Source organism: Hypanus sabinus, chromosome 12, assembly GCF_030144855.1.
Source record: "Hypanus sabinus isolate sHypSab1 chromosome 12, sHypSab1.hap1, whole genome shotgun sequence".
Classification (NCBI taxonomy): Eukaryota; Metazoa; Chordata; class Chondrichthyes; order Myliobatiformes; family Dasyatidae; genus Hypanus; species Hypanus sabinus.
In genome coordinates, this window is record NC_082717.1 from 21,493,258 (window position 1) to 21,507,700 (window position 14,443).

At 41.1% G+C, this 14,443-nt stretch overlaps 1 protein-coding gene across 3 annotated transcripts in view; it reads right to left on the reverse strand.

The window, feature by feature from the left end:
• Positions 1 to 14,355, reverse strand: part of slc30a6 (solute carrier family 30 member 6) — a 167,480-nt gene extending 153,125 nt beyond the window's left edge. For all 3 annotated transcript variants that reach the window (XM_059985647.1, XM_059985648.1, XM_059985646.1), the window contains exons 1-2: positions 14,172 to 14,355; positions 7,356 to 7,393 (exon numbers count right to left, since the gene is read on the reverse strand). In XM_059985647.1, coding sequence (XP_059841630.1) covers positions 7,356 to 7,393; positions 14,172 to 14,346 — 213 coding nt within the window. In that variant the 5' untranslated portion in view covers positions 14,347 to 14,355. The remainder of the gene's footprint in view (positions 1 to 7,355; positions 7,394 to 14,171) is intronic.
• Between the last annotated feature and the right edge of the window lie 88 nt (positions 14,356 to 14,443).

Sequence of the window (14,443 nt, forward strand, 5' to 3'; positions counted from 1 at the left end):
GGCCCTCCTTAACCGCGAGGGATTGGTTCTGGGACCCCTCGCGGATACCAAAAAACGCGGATGCTCAAGTCCCTTATTTAACCTGTTTCAGTGTGGTGGACTTTAGGACCCAACGGAGCCCCAGACCTTATTTAACCTGTCTCAGTGAGGTGGTCTTTAGGACCCGACACAGCTCTGAATCCACAGTGTTTCTGTTCACAAACATAATCACGATCGCGATTGAAAATAAAGTGGAAATAATAAAGTGATCGGAAAGAGGTGAAATGCCATCGGTCATTGGAAAAGTGTTAGGCTACAGTCAGTCAACAATCGGAACAATTTTAAAGGATAAAGTGAGAAAGGCTCTGCCCTGATGAAAGCTACAATTATTATTAAGCAATGCAGTGGTTTAATTATTGAAATACATACGTTTCTTAAGTGTTTTATATGCAAAGAAATGTAAATATATACTATATACTAAGACAAACGTTTGACTAACTGACAGTAAATAATACTGGATGTACCTGTTCCGACTTACTTAGTAAGAGAACTTAAGTTTTTTTTCAATCCCGATCCACAATAACCTACGCACATCCTCCCACATACTTTAAATCATCTTTACAGTACTTATAATACCTAATACAATGTAAATGCTATGTAAATAGTTATTATACTGCATTGTTTAGGGAATAATGACAAGAAAAAAGGTCTGTACATGCTCGAAGAACAAGTGCTGGAAGAGCACTTCCGGGTTTTCTCGATTCGCAGTTGGTTGAATCTGTGTATGCAGAACTTGCGGATAAGGAGGGCCGACTGTATCAAGGAGTATTCTTATTTGGCAGTACTTAGTGAATAAAGATACACATTGACCAAATGTCAGTATTAAGCCATGAAAAAAGTTGGCCAATCAAGAGGGGGAGAGCGGAATTGAAGGAAAAGCAAAAAAAGAAGTAGATGTTTGAAATCTGGAATCAAAAATATTGGAAATACTTAACAGCTTACACAACATCCATGAAGATATTGTAGAAAACACCCATACATCGGATGGCTGTGATGTAGAACATCTCCAATAAGTTTGCAAAGGTGACTATTGGTTTCCAGTTACTTGTCTTTTTTAATTCCCATCTTATTCTCACTCTAACAACTTCTCTCTGCTTTTTTTCCAATAATGCCCAATGCTAGTACCATTAGATTGTTAGCGACCCAAGTGTAACACGAGATGCTGTTCTTCAAGCCTACATCTGGCCTCACTAAGACAGTGGAGAAAGCTAAGGGCATCAGATCAGCGTATGAATAGCAAGGGAGCTTGAAGTGATATGCAAATGGGAGTTCGAGGTGGCCACTGCAGACACAATGCAGGTAGGTCATACAATAGTCACCTTGCCTATACTTGGTCTTGATGATGTAGTGCGGCCACATCAAGCAAGTTTATTTGTATAACATTTTTCAAACACAAGGCAGTTCAAAGTGCTTTACACAGAACAAGAATCAAAGATCAAATTGCATACAATATATAAAGAGAATAAAATCACAAAAATGGATATGATGAATAGAAGTTACAGTGCAGAAGATTCTAATTAAAAGCTACAGAGAAAAGTTTTAAGCCTTGATTTAAAACAGCTTAAAGCTGGGGCAGACCTCAGATCTTCTGGAAGGTTATTCCAGATATGTGGAGCATAGTAACTAAAAGCTGCTTCACCGTGTTTAGTTTTGACACCTGGGACCTATCAATGCAATTGCTGAGGTTGGAGGAGATGCATTCAAATCTCAACTTCACCTGGAAGGCTGTTTAAGCTCCCGGAAGGTGATTAGGGAAGTGGTATAACTATAACGTTGTACCTCCTAGAGATGCAAGGGAATGTGCCATGGGTCTGGGAAGGAATGAGCAGACCAGGGAATCATGGGAGACAGCAGTCCATGCATTAAGCAGAAGCAGGGGAAGAAATCCTGTTGTAGCTGGCTGAAATGGTGACAGTTGACATGGTGGACACAGAAGCTGGTGGGGTGAAAGGTGAGGACCAAGGTAATTCTATCTCTATTTTGTTTTAGGGGATGGGATGAGAGCAGATGTCTGTAAAATAGTTAAAACATGAATGAGGGTGTCACCAAGTGTGATAGAGGAGAAGGCAAATTTCCTGAAAAAGGACATTTCAGAAGTCCTGGAATGAAAAGAAATTGAGATCCTTGCTCTAAATTTACTATTAGATGTAATTTTGTTCTCTTTTTCCTACTGAATATGCTTAAATCTAACAGTCTTTTAAGCTTACAACTTTGTGCAGTACAGTGACACAGCTAATATAGAGTAATTTGCCTCACAGAGTCAGAGCCCCAGGTTCAATCCTGAACTCCGGTGCTGTCTGTGCGAGCTTGTAGGCTCACCCTGTATTCTCAGGGGTTTCTTCTGGGTGTCCTAGTTTCCTCACATTCCCAAAGACTTGTGGGTTTGTAGGTTAATCAGTTGCTGTAGATTGCCTCAAGTGGTGGAGCACTTGGATCACTGTGTTTAATTCTCGTCACCTCACTACAGGTTGGATGTGGATACTATAGAGAGAGTGCAGAAGAGATTTACAAGGACATCGCCTGGATAGGAGAGTATGCCTTAATGAGAAAAGGTTGCGTGAACGTGGCCTTCTCTCTTTGGAACAAAAGTGGCTGAGAGGTGACCTGATAGAGATGTATAAGATGATGAGAGGCATTGATCATGTGGATAGCCAGAGGTTCTTTCCCAGGGCTGAAGTGGCTATCACTAGGTTTTGAAGTGCTTGGAAGTAGGTACAAGGGGGACATCAGGGGTAAGTTTTCCCCTACAGCGGTGGGTGCGTGGAATGCACTGCCACCAACAGTGATAGAGGCAGACACAATAGGGTCTTTTAAGAGACTCTTAGATAGGTACATAGAGTTTAGAAAAATAGAGGGCTATGCAGTAGGGAAATTCTAGGCAGTTTCCAGAGTAGGTTACATGGTTACATGGGTGTACCCCCCGAACTCCGTTCTACAACATTCTCCAAGGCCGTGTCTTTGAAAGTCCTGCCGTTTTACATTCCCAAAATACTTCACTTTGTACTTCTCCGAGTTAGATTCCATGACCCACTTTCCCAGTTAATCCAGAACTGCCCACTACAGCACAGAATTTGGTGTTATCTGCACCTAGTTCAGCCCATCACCTACCACCTGTCTCAACTCTCCCTCGTGTATCTTCTATCTGCACACTCAATACCATTGTAGGGTTTCAACCTGAAGCAGTGACCAAATCTGTTTCCACAGGTGCTGCTTAACAGAGTTCTTCCTGCAGTTTGTTTTTTTTTGCTCCAGATTCTAGCATCTGGTCTCATGTCTACATTCAAACAAAGTCTGACAAAACATTGTAGATTATCATTTTAATTTTCTGTAAAAAAACAATTGCTTTGAGATGATTCCTAGAGTACAGGAGCATGAAAGCTAATAATTGTACCACAACGATAGGGGGTAGTTCCATGTACTCATTTCAAGTAGAATTTTGTCAATAAGGCCATTACACAAAGGAGCAGTATTCGGCCATTTGTCTAATACCTAAGAGTCTGCTCCCCCACTTGATCACACCTGATCCATTTTCTCTTTCAATTCCATTCTCTTGCCTTTTCCCTGTACCCACAACTTCATGTTTGATTTGTACATACACCAATTTTTCATGTCAGTATTCATTTTGTTAGACATGAAAAATTTTTAATCATAACCTATAATGTTGATTTTTTTACCGTTAGAACCAACCTAACTGGGATTAGTTTTACAATGGCTCCATCTAGTGATCTTTATTAACTATATACCCAGAAGTCTAGTCATAAGTCAAAGAATACTACGGCACTGAAACAGGCCCTTCAGCCCATCTAGTATGTGCTGAAGTATTATTCTGCCTAGTCCCATCAATCTTCACCTGGACCACAGCTGTCCATACCTTTCCTATTCATGTACTTATCCAAAGTATTGAAATTGAACCCATTTTCTCTGGCAGCTCATTCCACAGACTCACCACCTCGAGTGAAGAAGTTTCCTGTCTTGTTCCCTTTGAACAGTCCACCTTTCATCCTTAAACCATGACTTCGGGTTCTAGTCTCACCCAACCTCAGTGGGAAAAGTCTGCAGACATTTACCCTAACAATTTACCCCTCAATTTTGTAAACCTCGATCAAATCTCCCCTCATTCTTCTATGTCCTAACCTATTCAATTTTTCCCAACTCAGGTCCTTATGTCCTGGCAACATCCTTGTAAATTTTCACTATAGTTTTTCAAACTCATTGATAGCTTTCCTTATAGGTAAGCAACCAGAACTGCACATAATATTCCAAATTAGGTCCCATCAACATCTTATTCACCTTCAACATGATATCCCAATTCCTGTATTCAGTAATTTGATTTATGAAAGCCAAAATGCCAGAAGTTCTTTTTACAACCCTATGGTACCACTTTCAAGAAGTTATGGATCTGTATTCCAGATCCCTCTGTTCTACGGCACTTTGCTGTGCCCCATTACTCCCCATTTAAGTCCTACCCTGGTTTGTCCTCCAAAAGTGGAACACCTCACACTTGTCTGTATTAAATTCCACCTGTCATTTTTCAAGCTGGTGTTCATACATTTATATAAATTCGTACTTATATGCTGGGACAAACTACTTATTGCTTTAATATATTTGGTGCAGCTGCATCAGATGTAAAGCTATTAAGTTTAACCTCTCACATGCTGCTAAGCAGCAGCATTGGTAAGTCAGGCTAACTACCTGAGCAACTCACAAACTAGTTGAAATATTTTACAATGTTAAAGGTGCCACAAAAACTACTATAAGGTGAACATTGAACTTGACAAAATAAACTGATGATGGGAGTAATAATGGGCTACAGAAATGTCACTGTAAGATACAGTAGCACAAGTATGCTATTTGGCCCATTGAGTCAGCTCTAGCAATCATGACTGATTTGTTTAAACCCCAACGTACAACATGGAAACACATCTTTCACCCCACTGGTTCCACACCCATTTAGATTAATCCTCTGTTATTTTCTATTCATAAAGGACAACCAACAGTTCTTTGGGAGATAGGAGGAATTAAGAGTAACAGAGAGAAAATCATGTAATCACAAGAACATGCAAACTCCACACGGTTAGCATTGGAGGTCTGGGTTAATCCTAGATCAAACAACTCTACCAGCAACTGGTGTGACAAACAACTCTACCAGCTGCACCACTATGCTGCCGTTCCTTGCTGTACCTTTCATTTTTAAATAAAGCAAACCATTTTTGAGTACTCCCCCCGCCCCCCATGGTTTCTAAAATGGTTTCAAAATGGCCTCTACATAAGAATCAATAACCTGGAAATTCAGTTAATGGATACACAAAGAGCATTGCCAGGTGCCTGCGGTTGAGCTGTGGCATTTCAGATCTTGTCATCCTTTTCACATATCCTCACTAAAACAGGACAACTGCAAGTGAGCCAAGGCAGATTTTGACAAGATTCGCATTAATAAAGAATCAGAAAGACTTTGGTCCCATCAGGCAGCAGATACAGTTGCAAGAAAAAATTTGTGAACACTTTGCATTTACCTGGTTTTCTTCATTACTCATGAAAAGTGGTCTGATCTTCATCCAAGTCACAATAATGGACAAACATAATCTGCCTAAACTAATAATACACAAACAACTGTACTTCCTCACGTCAGTACAATCACAGTCCAGGTTCAAAAAATTATGTGAAACTCTGGAGTGCCTTCTACAAAAGCTATTTGGAGTCAGATGTTCCAGTCAATGAGATGAGATTGGTGGTGTGGGTTGTAGTGGTGCTCTGCTCTATAAAAAAGACACACCAAGTCAAGTTATTGACAGAGCCTGCCCTGATCAAAACAACTTTCATAGGACATTAGAAGAATTGTAGAGATGCACAGAGCTGGAAAAGTCTACAAAAGCATCTCTAAAGACCCGAGTGTTCATCAGTCACCAGTAAGAGAAATGGTCTACAAATTGAGGAAATTCAGTACTGTTGCTACTCTCCCTAGGAATGGACACCCTACAAAGATCACACCAAGAGCACAATGTGCAATGCTGATGGATAGAAAAAAGAACCCAATGGTAACAGCAAAAGACCTGCAGCAATCTCTAGAACTTGCTGAAGTCTCTGTTCATGTGTCCACTATAAGAAAAACACTGAACAAGAATGGTGCTCGTGGACGGACACCACAGAGGAAACCACTGCTTTCCAAAAGAAAAACATTGCTGCACATTAAGTTTGTAAAACACCACCTGGATGTCCCACAGCACTTCTGGGACAATGTTCTGTAGACAGATAAGAAAAAAGTTGAACTTACTGGCAGAAATACACACTGCTATGTTTGGAGGGAAAAGGGCACTGCACTGCACACCAACACCAAAACCTGATTTCAACTGGGAAGTATAGTGGAAGGAGCGTAATGGTTTGAGCTTGTTTTGCTGCCTCAGAGCCTGGACAGTGCAACTGTTGAGGGAACAATGAATTCAAAACTGTATCAAGACATTTTACAGGAGAATGTCAGGGTAGCAGTCTTTCACCTGAAGCTTAATAGAAGTTAGCTGATGCAAGAAGACAATGATCTGAAACACAAGAATAATCAAGAACAGAATGATTGAAAAAGAAGAAAATGTGTGTTTTGGAATGGCCATGTCGGAGTCCAGACCTTAACCCAATTAAGATGCTATGGCATGACCTGAAGAGGACTGCTCAAGCAAAGTATCCAGAAATATTTATGAACTGAAACAGTTTAGTATGGAGGAATGGTCTAAAATTCTTCTTCGCCACCATGCAAGGAGCTACAGGAAATGTCTTCTGAAGGTTATTGCTGCTAAAGAAGGTTCTATCAGTTATTAAGTACAAGGGTTCACATACTTTTTGCAGCCTGGACTGTGAATGATTAAACAATGTGTGTAATAAAGAGATGAAAAACACAATTGTTTTTGAGTTATTAGTTTAGGCAGATTGTGCTTGTCTATTATTGTGACTGAGATGAAGATCAGACCACATTTTCTGAGTAATTAATGCACAAAACCAGGTAATTGCAAATGAAAGCATACAGCACCAGGCTCAAGGACAATTCCTATTCTGCTGTTACAAGACTACTGAAGATCCTTTATTATGATAAAAATGGACTGGACTTCACAACTGCCTTGTTTATGGCCTTGCACCTTACTTTCCGCCTATCCTGCACTTTCTTTGCAAATGTAAAAACATATTGTACATTGTGTTATTGTTTTGCGTTGTACTACCTAAATGCACTGTTGTGATGAAATGATCTGTATGGATGGCATCCAAAACAGTTTTGCCACTGTACCTTGGTACATTGACAATAGGAAACCAGTTTATAAATGTATTGTACTTACCAAAAGATAAGTACTCGTATCTGGTCTTCTTCTGTGCACTGGAATAACAAGGAAGGCATGGAATGGCTTATTATTAGTGCTTGCTTAAGACACTTTAAACAACTATAGTTTTAAACTTCAAAAGAGAAGAGTTGATTATTTTATAAAGGAAATTATTGTCTTTTCCCCTTAAAAGAATGTCACAAGGGGCATTTTATTGAGATCTTTGATTCTTTTATAATTTGGGTGCTCCATCTTTTTCAAAGCATGTTCAAAATATCAGTCCAGTTCACTTGTTATTTTTGATACATCTGACAATGGGGAAAAGAATGAATGAGACTACCAGGATTACAAAGACCTATCAAGCAATTTTTTGATATTATTGTAACAGTGTGCAACTCTTTTTGTTACTGCAGTCTCACAAGGTAAATAACTTAGTACAAAAATATCTATTTTGTTGTGGAATAACAATAATGATTAGTACGATAATCAATGACTAACACTTAAACCTTGGTAACTACTTAAATACAAAATACAAAAAAAAGCAGTTTAAATTTTCTGATGACATCACTACTGTTGGCCAATTCAAAAGTGGAAATGAATCAGTATATAGGAAGGAGACTGAAGGTCTGGTTAAGTAAGGACATGTGGTCAATGTTTAGGGATCTCTTGCAGCATGTTAGGGATAAATTTGTCCCGGTGAGGAAGATAAAGAATGGTAGGGAGAAGGAACCATGGGTGACAAGTGAGGTGGAAAATCTAGTCAGGTGGAAGAAGGCAGCATACATGAGGTTTAGCAAGCAAGCATCAGATGGGTGTATTGAGGAATATAGGGTAGTAAGAAAGGAGCTTAAGAAGGGGCTGAGGAGAGCAAGAAGGAGGCATGAGAAGGTGAGTAGGGTAAAGGAAAACCCTCAGGCATTTTTCAATTATGTGAAGAACAAAAGGATGACAGGAATGAAGGTAGGACCAATCAGAGATAAAGGTGGGAAGATGTGCCTGGAGGCTGTGGAAGTGAGCGAGGTCCTCAATGAATACTTCTCTTCAGTATTCATCAGTGAGAGGGAACTTGATGACAGTGAGGACATATGAGTGAGGTTGATGATCTGGAGCATGTTGATAGTAAGGGAGGGGAGGTGTTGGAGTTGTTAAAATACATTAGGAAGGATTAGCATATGTAGGAATTTAAGGTGGGGGGTTTATGGGAGGCAGGGTTTAAGGGTCAGAACAACATTATGGACTGAAGGGCCTGTACCGTGCTGTACTATTCTATGTTCTATGTGTAATGGCATAACAATAACATCTCACTCAATTTCAACAAAACCTAAGAGCTTATTATTGATGACAGGAGGAAGAAGCCAGAGATCCATGAGCCATTCCTCATTGGGAGAACAGAAGTGAAGAGGAGTAGCTATAAATTTCCTTGGTGTTAACATATCAGAGAATCTGTTCTGGGGCCAGCACATAAGTGTCATCATGAAGGCGGCACAACAACACTTCTATTTTCTTAGAAGTTTGCATAGATTTGGCATGTCACCAGCAGAGAGCATCCCTGATTGATTGCAACATGGCCTGGTATGAAATGCCAAAGTCCAGGAACAGAAAAGACCCCAGAAAGGAATGGATACAGCCCAGTCCATCACAGACAATGCTCTTCTCCACCATTGAGCATATTTTAATGGAGCACTGCCAAAAGAAAGCAGCATCCATCAAAGACCCCCACCATCCAGACCATACTCTCTTCACACTATATGAGCACCAGCATGGGCGACATCTTCCAAATGGTTTACAAAACTTTTTTCTTTCACTTCTTTTATTTCTTTTTTTTAAATGTATTCCTGGTACGGTTGAAGCCTGTAATCTACAGTTTGATGGTGCTGATTATGCAATCTGGCACTTTACTGTCTTTCAGAAGGTTCTGGAAGGCATGTGGCTTCAAGGACAAGAAGGTTAGAGATGGGACGCGAGCCCACAATCAGCTCCAATTCTGACTGATTAAAGCATTGAGGAAAATTGAAAACATCGAAGCAAGTGCAGAAGGTGAGCGAGTGTTCAGTGCTGTTACCAGCCTCTCACTCACTGCTCCTAAGGGAAGGCCCATGTTGGAGTGGTATCTCTCTCTCTCACAATACTGTCAGTGGATGGTACTGAAGTTACGGGTCTGCAGTTTGTGGATCGGTCAGTAATTTGATTGGACTTTTTCAACTTTTTGTTTTTATATTCTGTGTTTTCACTCATTCTTTCTTGTTGCCATTTGCATGATTTGTTTTTTGCGTGTGGTGGGGGGGTTGATGTTTTTGTTGCCAATTGCACGATTTGTTTTTTTGCGTGTGGTGGTGGGGGGGGGGGTTTGATGCTTTTGTTGCCATTTGCACGATTTGTTTTTTGCCTGCGGGGGAGGGGCTGATGTTTTTGCTTGAATGGGCTCCATAGTTTTCTTTGTTTCGTAGCTGTCTGTGGGGAAGATGAATCTCAGGATTGTATCCTGCATACCTACTTAGATAATAAATGTACTTTGAACTTTGAACCATTAGGTCGCATGCCATCAGATTCAGGAAGTTTATACCCATCAGGCTCCTGAATCAAAATTGATAACTTCACTCACCAGAACTCTAAACTGACTCTATGACATACAGACTAACTTTCCAGGTCTCTTTACAACTCATATTTTCAGTATTATTTTAATTTGTAGTTTGTCTTCTTTTGCACATTGGTTGTGCATCAGTCTTTGCTTACATAACGTTTCAGAAATAATTCTATTGTTTTTTTTTGCAAATGCCTAGAAGAGCATTTCACTTGCTCGCCATGATGGTCACACCTCTCTCTATGGCGCTGACGATATAAAGACTGCCCCGGTGGTTGCGCTCCATGCTCACTTATATGATGAACTTATAAGTGAGGCTCTGGCCCTACCCTGGGCTGTCCTGAGATTTAGATTTGAGAACTCAATCTCTGGTTCAGAAGGTTGTTGTTCCCTTGAATTGTTTGTATAATTTGTATTCCCCTCCCCCTTTCTCTTGCATATCCGGTGTTGGTCTTTTTTTTAAATTGGGCTCTTTCAGGTTTGTTGCTTTGTGGCTACCTGAAGGTGAGCAAAGCTCAAGGTTGTATAATTTATTCATTCTTTGATAATAAATATACCTTGAATCGATGAAGAAAATGAATCTCAGTGTAGTATATGGTAACATATAGGTCCTTTGATACTAAATTAACTTTGAACTTTCAGGGTTGCAGTGCCTTGTTTCAATTTCGAGACCATCCTGTGGTATTGCAATTTTATTCAACCTACACTTTACTACACCTATTCAACCTTCACCCAGCTCTCAATGTTTGTCCCTCCCTCTGGAAAACTTAAAATACCAGGACTAACTAGATACTTTCACAAAAACCTTGTACAAACTTGATGGGCTGAATGATCATCTCCCGTGCTGTACAATTCCATGAACTTACTTACTCATCTTTGTCTAAAAGACCAAACACACTGGGGGAAAACCTTGTTGCTCCAAAACTTGTTTCTATTGGTACTTAAATAATTATTTCTGGTGAAGTAACAAGAAATACCAAGAAGATTTGGTGCGACTGGCAAGACAGTAACATGTCACACAAGGTTTCTGCTCCTGAGAATTGCCTTTAAGCCTATGTCTGCACAGTCAGAAGTGTCCATGTTCAAAGTAACCAATATTGTATTGCTCTTTATACACTTGCTATAACTTTCTCATTTCATTGAGTAATTATCCTAACACTTTACTGTATGCATTGATTGATAAATAACCTGAAATATTTTGTTATTCACTTGAAAAGTACTTTAAAATAATGGCATGGCAGAATTTACACAAAGTCACATTTGCACTGTACAGCTTCTTCCTCAAACATCTAGGACAAATATGCAAATATTCAAACTATTTAAACTTATTTGGGGCCAAAATCTCCTACTAAAGAACCTTAACTACACTTGAGCAAAGCCATTCTTAAAAACGCAGTAAGTTCATCTTGTCCACAACTTTCTTGTTATCCTCGCACTTTTGCCTTCAAGTACAGTACATGCACAATTTAATTTGGAAAACTAGAAATAGATCAACTTTAGCTACTTTGGACAGCTCTCAAATGACAACTACTCTGTAAAATTATTCCCTCCTGTCACCTTTCATTTTGCCTCTAATTCTCAACATTTTGACCAAATAACAAATCTGTGCCCGATTACCTTTTCCAGAACAAAGCCATCAAATAAAGTAGACACAAGGAAATCTGCAGATGCTGGAAATTCAAACAACAACACACACAAAATGCTGGTGGAACACAGCAGGCCAGGCAGCATCTATAGGAGAAGCACTGTCGACGTTTTGGGCTGAGACCCTTCGTCAGGACATAAAGTAGACCCTAATTAAGTTAAAAACCTTAAAATAAAAGTTATGAATTCCAAATCTATAATGGACATTTAGATTCTCCAAACACAAGTGAACGACATCAACATTAGAGAGCACTTGTCATTTTTTGGCAAAAGACAGTACTACATTGTCACTGGACCTAATGCAAAATAGCTTCCTACTGTGTTGTAGTAATTAAAGCCTCTTGATCTTAGCTTTGGTATTCCATGTTTTAAAGGAAATCCCTTGCAGCAGCAAACATGCAAGGAAACTGCATCAAGAAAGCCATTCAGCCTATTGTGACAGTAACTAGTGGATTTGATTTGGAAAAACAGCAGGAATTCCATAAACACAAAAAAAATCTGCAGATGCTAGAAATCCAAAGTAGCACGCATAAAGTGTTGGAAGAATTCAGCAGGTCAGGCAGCATCTACAGCAATGATTAAACATCTGATGTTTTGGGCTGAGACCTTCTTAAACACTGGAAAGGGAGGCAGAAAATGCCAGAGAAAAAAGGTGGTGAGAGGGGAAGGAGGAATAGCTAGAAGGTGGTGGGTGAAGCCAGGTGGGTAGGAAAGGTAAAAGGGCTGGAGAGGAAGGAATCTGATAGGAGAGGAGTGTAGACCATAGCAGGAAGGAAAGGAAAAGACCCAAGAGGAGGTGATAGGCATCCTGAGGGTGGCCTCATTGTGGCCAAAGAGGAAGCAATGGACTGTTATGTTGGAACAGGAATGGAAACACCTCCCTCACCTCCACTCAGGGCCCCAAACAGTCCTTCCAAGTGAGGCAACACTTCACCTGTGGATCTGCTGGGGTCATCTATTGTGTCTGGTGCTCCCGACGTGGCTTCCTTTACACTGGTGAGACCTGGCATAGTTTGGGGGAGCGTTTTGTCCAGCACCTTGCTGTATCTGCCAGAAGTGGAACTTCCCAGTGGACAATTTAATTCCTATTCCCATTCCCCTTCCACGATGAGGGCACGCTCAGGGTGAAGCAGCGACACCTTATATTCCATCTGGGTAGCCTCCAATCTGATGGCATGAATATCAATTCCTCCTCTTGTAAAAAAATTCAACCCCCTCTTCTCTTCTTCTATTCCCACACTGGCCTCTTACCTCTTCTCAACTGCCTATCACGCCCCTCCCCTCAGTGCCACTCCTCCTTCCCTTTCTCCTCTGGTCCACTTTCCTCATCAGATTCCTTCCTCTCCAGCCCTTTTACCTTTCTCATCCACCTGGCTTCACCCATCACTTTTTAGCTAACCTCCTTCCCCTCCCCTCACCTTTTTATTCTGGCATTTTCCCCCTTCCTTTCCAGTCCTGAGGAAGAGTCTCGGCCTGAAATGTCAACTGTTTATTCATTTCCATAGATGCTGCCTGATCTTTGGGGCTCCTCCAGCATTTTGTGTGGGATGATATTCAGGTGAGGTTGTCAATACTAATTTCTTAATCATTTATGTACTTTACACCTATTGCTTATATAGAATACCTTGAAACTTAATCATGAAAGATTAAAAATAAATGCTGTATTCACAGTGTTTTAACTTTGCCTAAATGAAATAAATACAACACAGAATCATCAACTACCACTGCTTACTGCTCTTCATTAAAAGACCTTTTAAGATGAGCGACATGTTAGGTCATTTCAGAACATCTATACTTCTGTGGGTCTGGCATTTCTCAAAGAACTAGATTTTCTCTCCCCATACCACTCCCCATCCCTACCATCACTGAATAGCATAGATTTCTATGACAATGAAGTAGTCTTTGGGTCAACACAGCACTGTGGGCCAAAAGGTCTGTACTGCCCAGTAGTGTTTAATGTTCTATGACTTGCTGTAACAGGTGGAGTGATGGGAGACCTATAGTATTTTTCAAGCTAGAAAGGTTTGCTCAGGGTAAAGAATCAAGAGATTGGTGGTTCTGAGTGGGGAGATTGCTGAGGTGGCAGAATGGACTAAGATTGGTGTAGGGGGCTGATGGAGATGGTCAAGGATTAGTCGGGGTAAATCACTGAAGCTGCAAAAGGGTTACTAGTGGTGGGTTAGGATTATTAGGGATAGATTGCTAGGTGGTAGTGGTTTGGGAGATTACTGGGAATGCGCAAATATTGACGGTTAGTTTTATGAGTCTGGGAAGTTACTGGGGTTCGGGTTGGGTTGGTTGGTTGGTGAAGCAAGTTGTTGAGGCTGGGAGGGTTCCGGATGGCAGGGAGCTTTCACTGGATCTGGCTGATAAACCAGGACTAGTTGCAGGAAGTTTACTGAGGATAGGTGATTACTGGAGTGGCAAAGTTGGGGAGTTACTCAGTAAGGGCAAACATTATTAGGGGAAGTTGAAGAGGCTACGGGGGTGGGATATACTGGGTCCGGAGCTGAACAGACGCTGGGAATGTTGGTAACAGGGGTAGTCGTTTTGTGAGTGTCGGGCTGAGGGAAATGGACAGGGTCGGGGCCTCCCTCGACTCCTCTCACCTTCTTCCTCCTTCACATTCACCACATCTACCGCCACCATGTCCGGCTTGTCCAGCCCGATGCCGAACGGCGTGACCTTCCTCTCGGTCACTCCCGAGGGCACCACGTCAGGCTTGGGCCCGAATTTGCGGGGATAATAATCCCCGCTCAGGTACCGCGACGTGTCTTCCGCCATCTTCGCCGCGGCTTCATCCCGCCCCCTTCCAGGCCTCTTAAAGCGGCACCCGGACAACAGAGACAACTCTTTCACTCAGCCCCTTGCAACCGCTCAG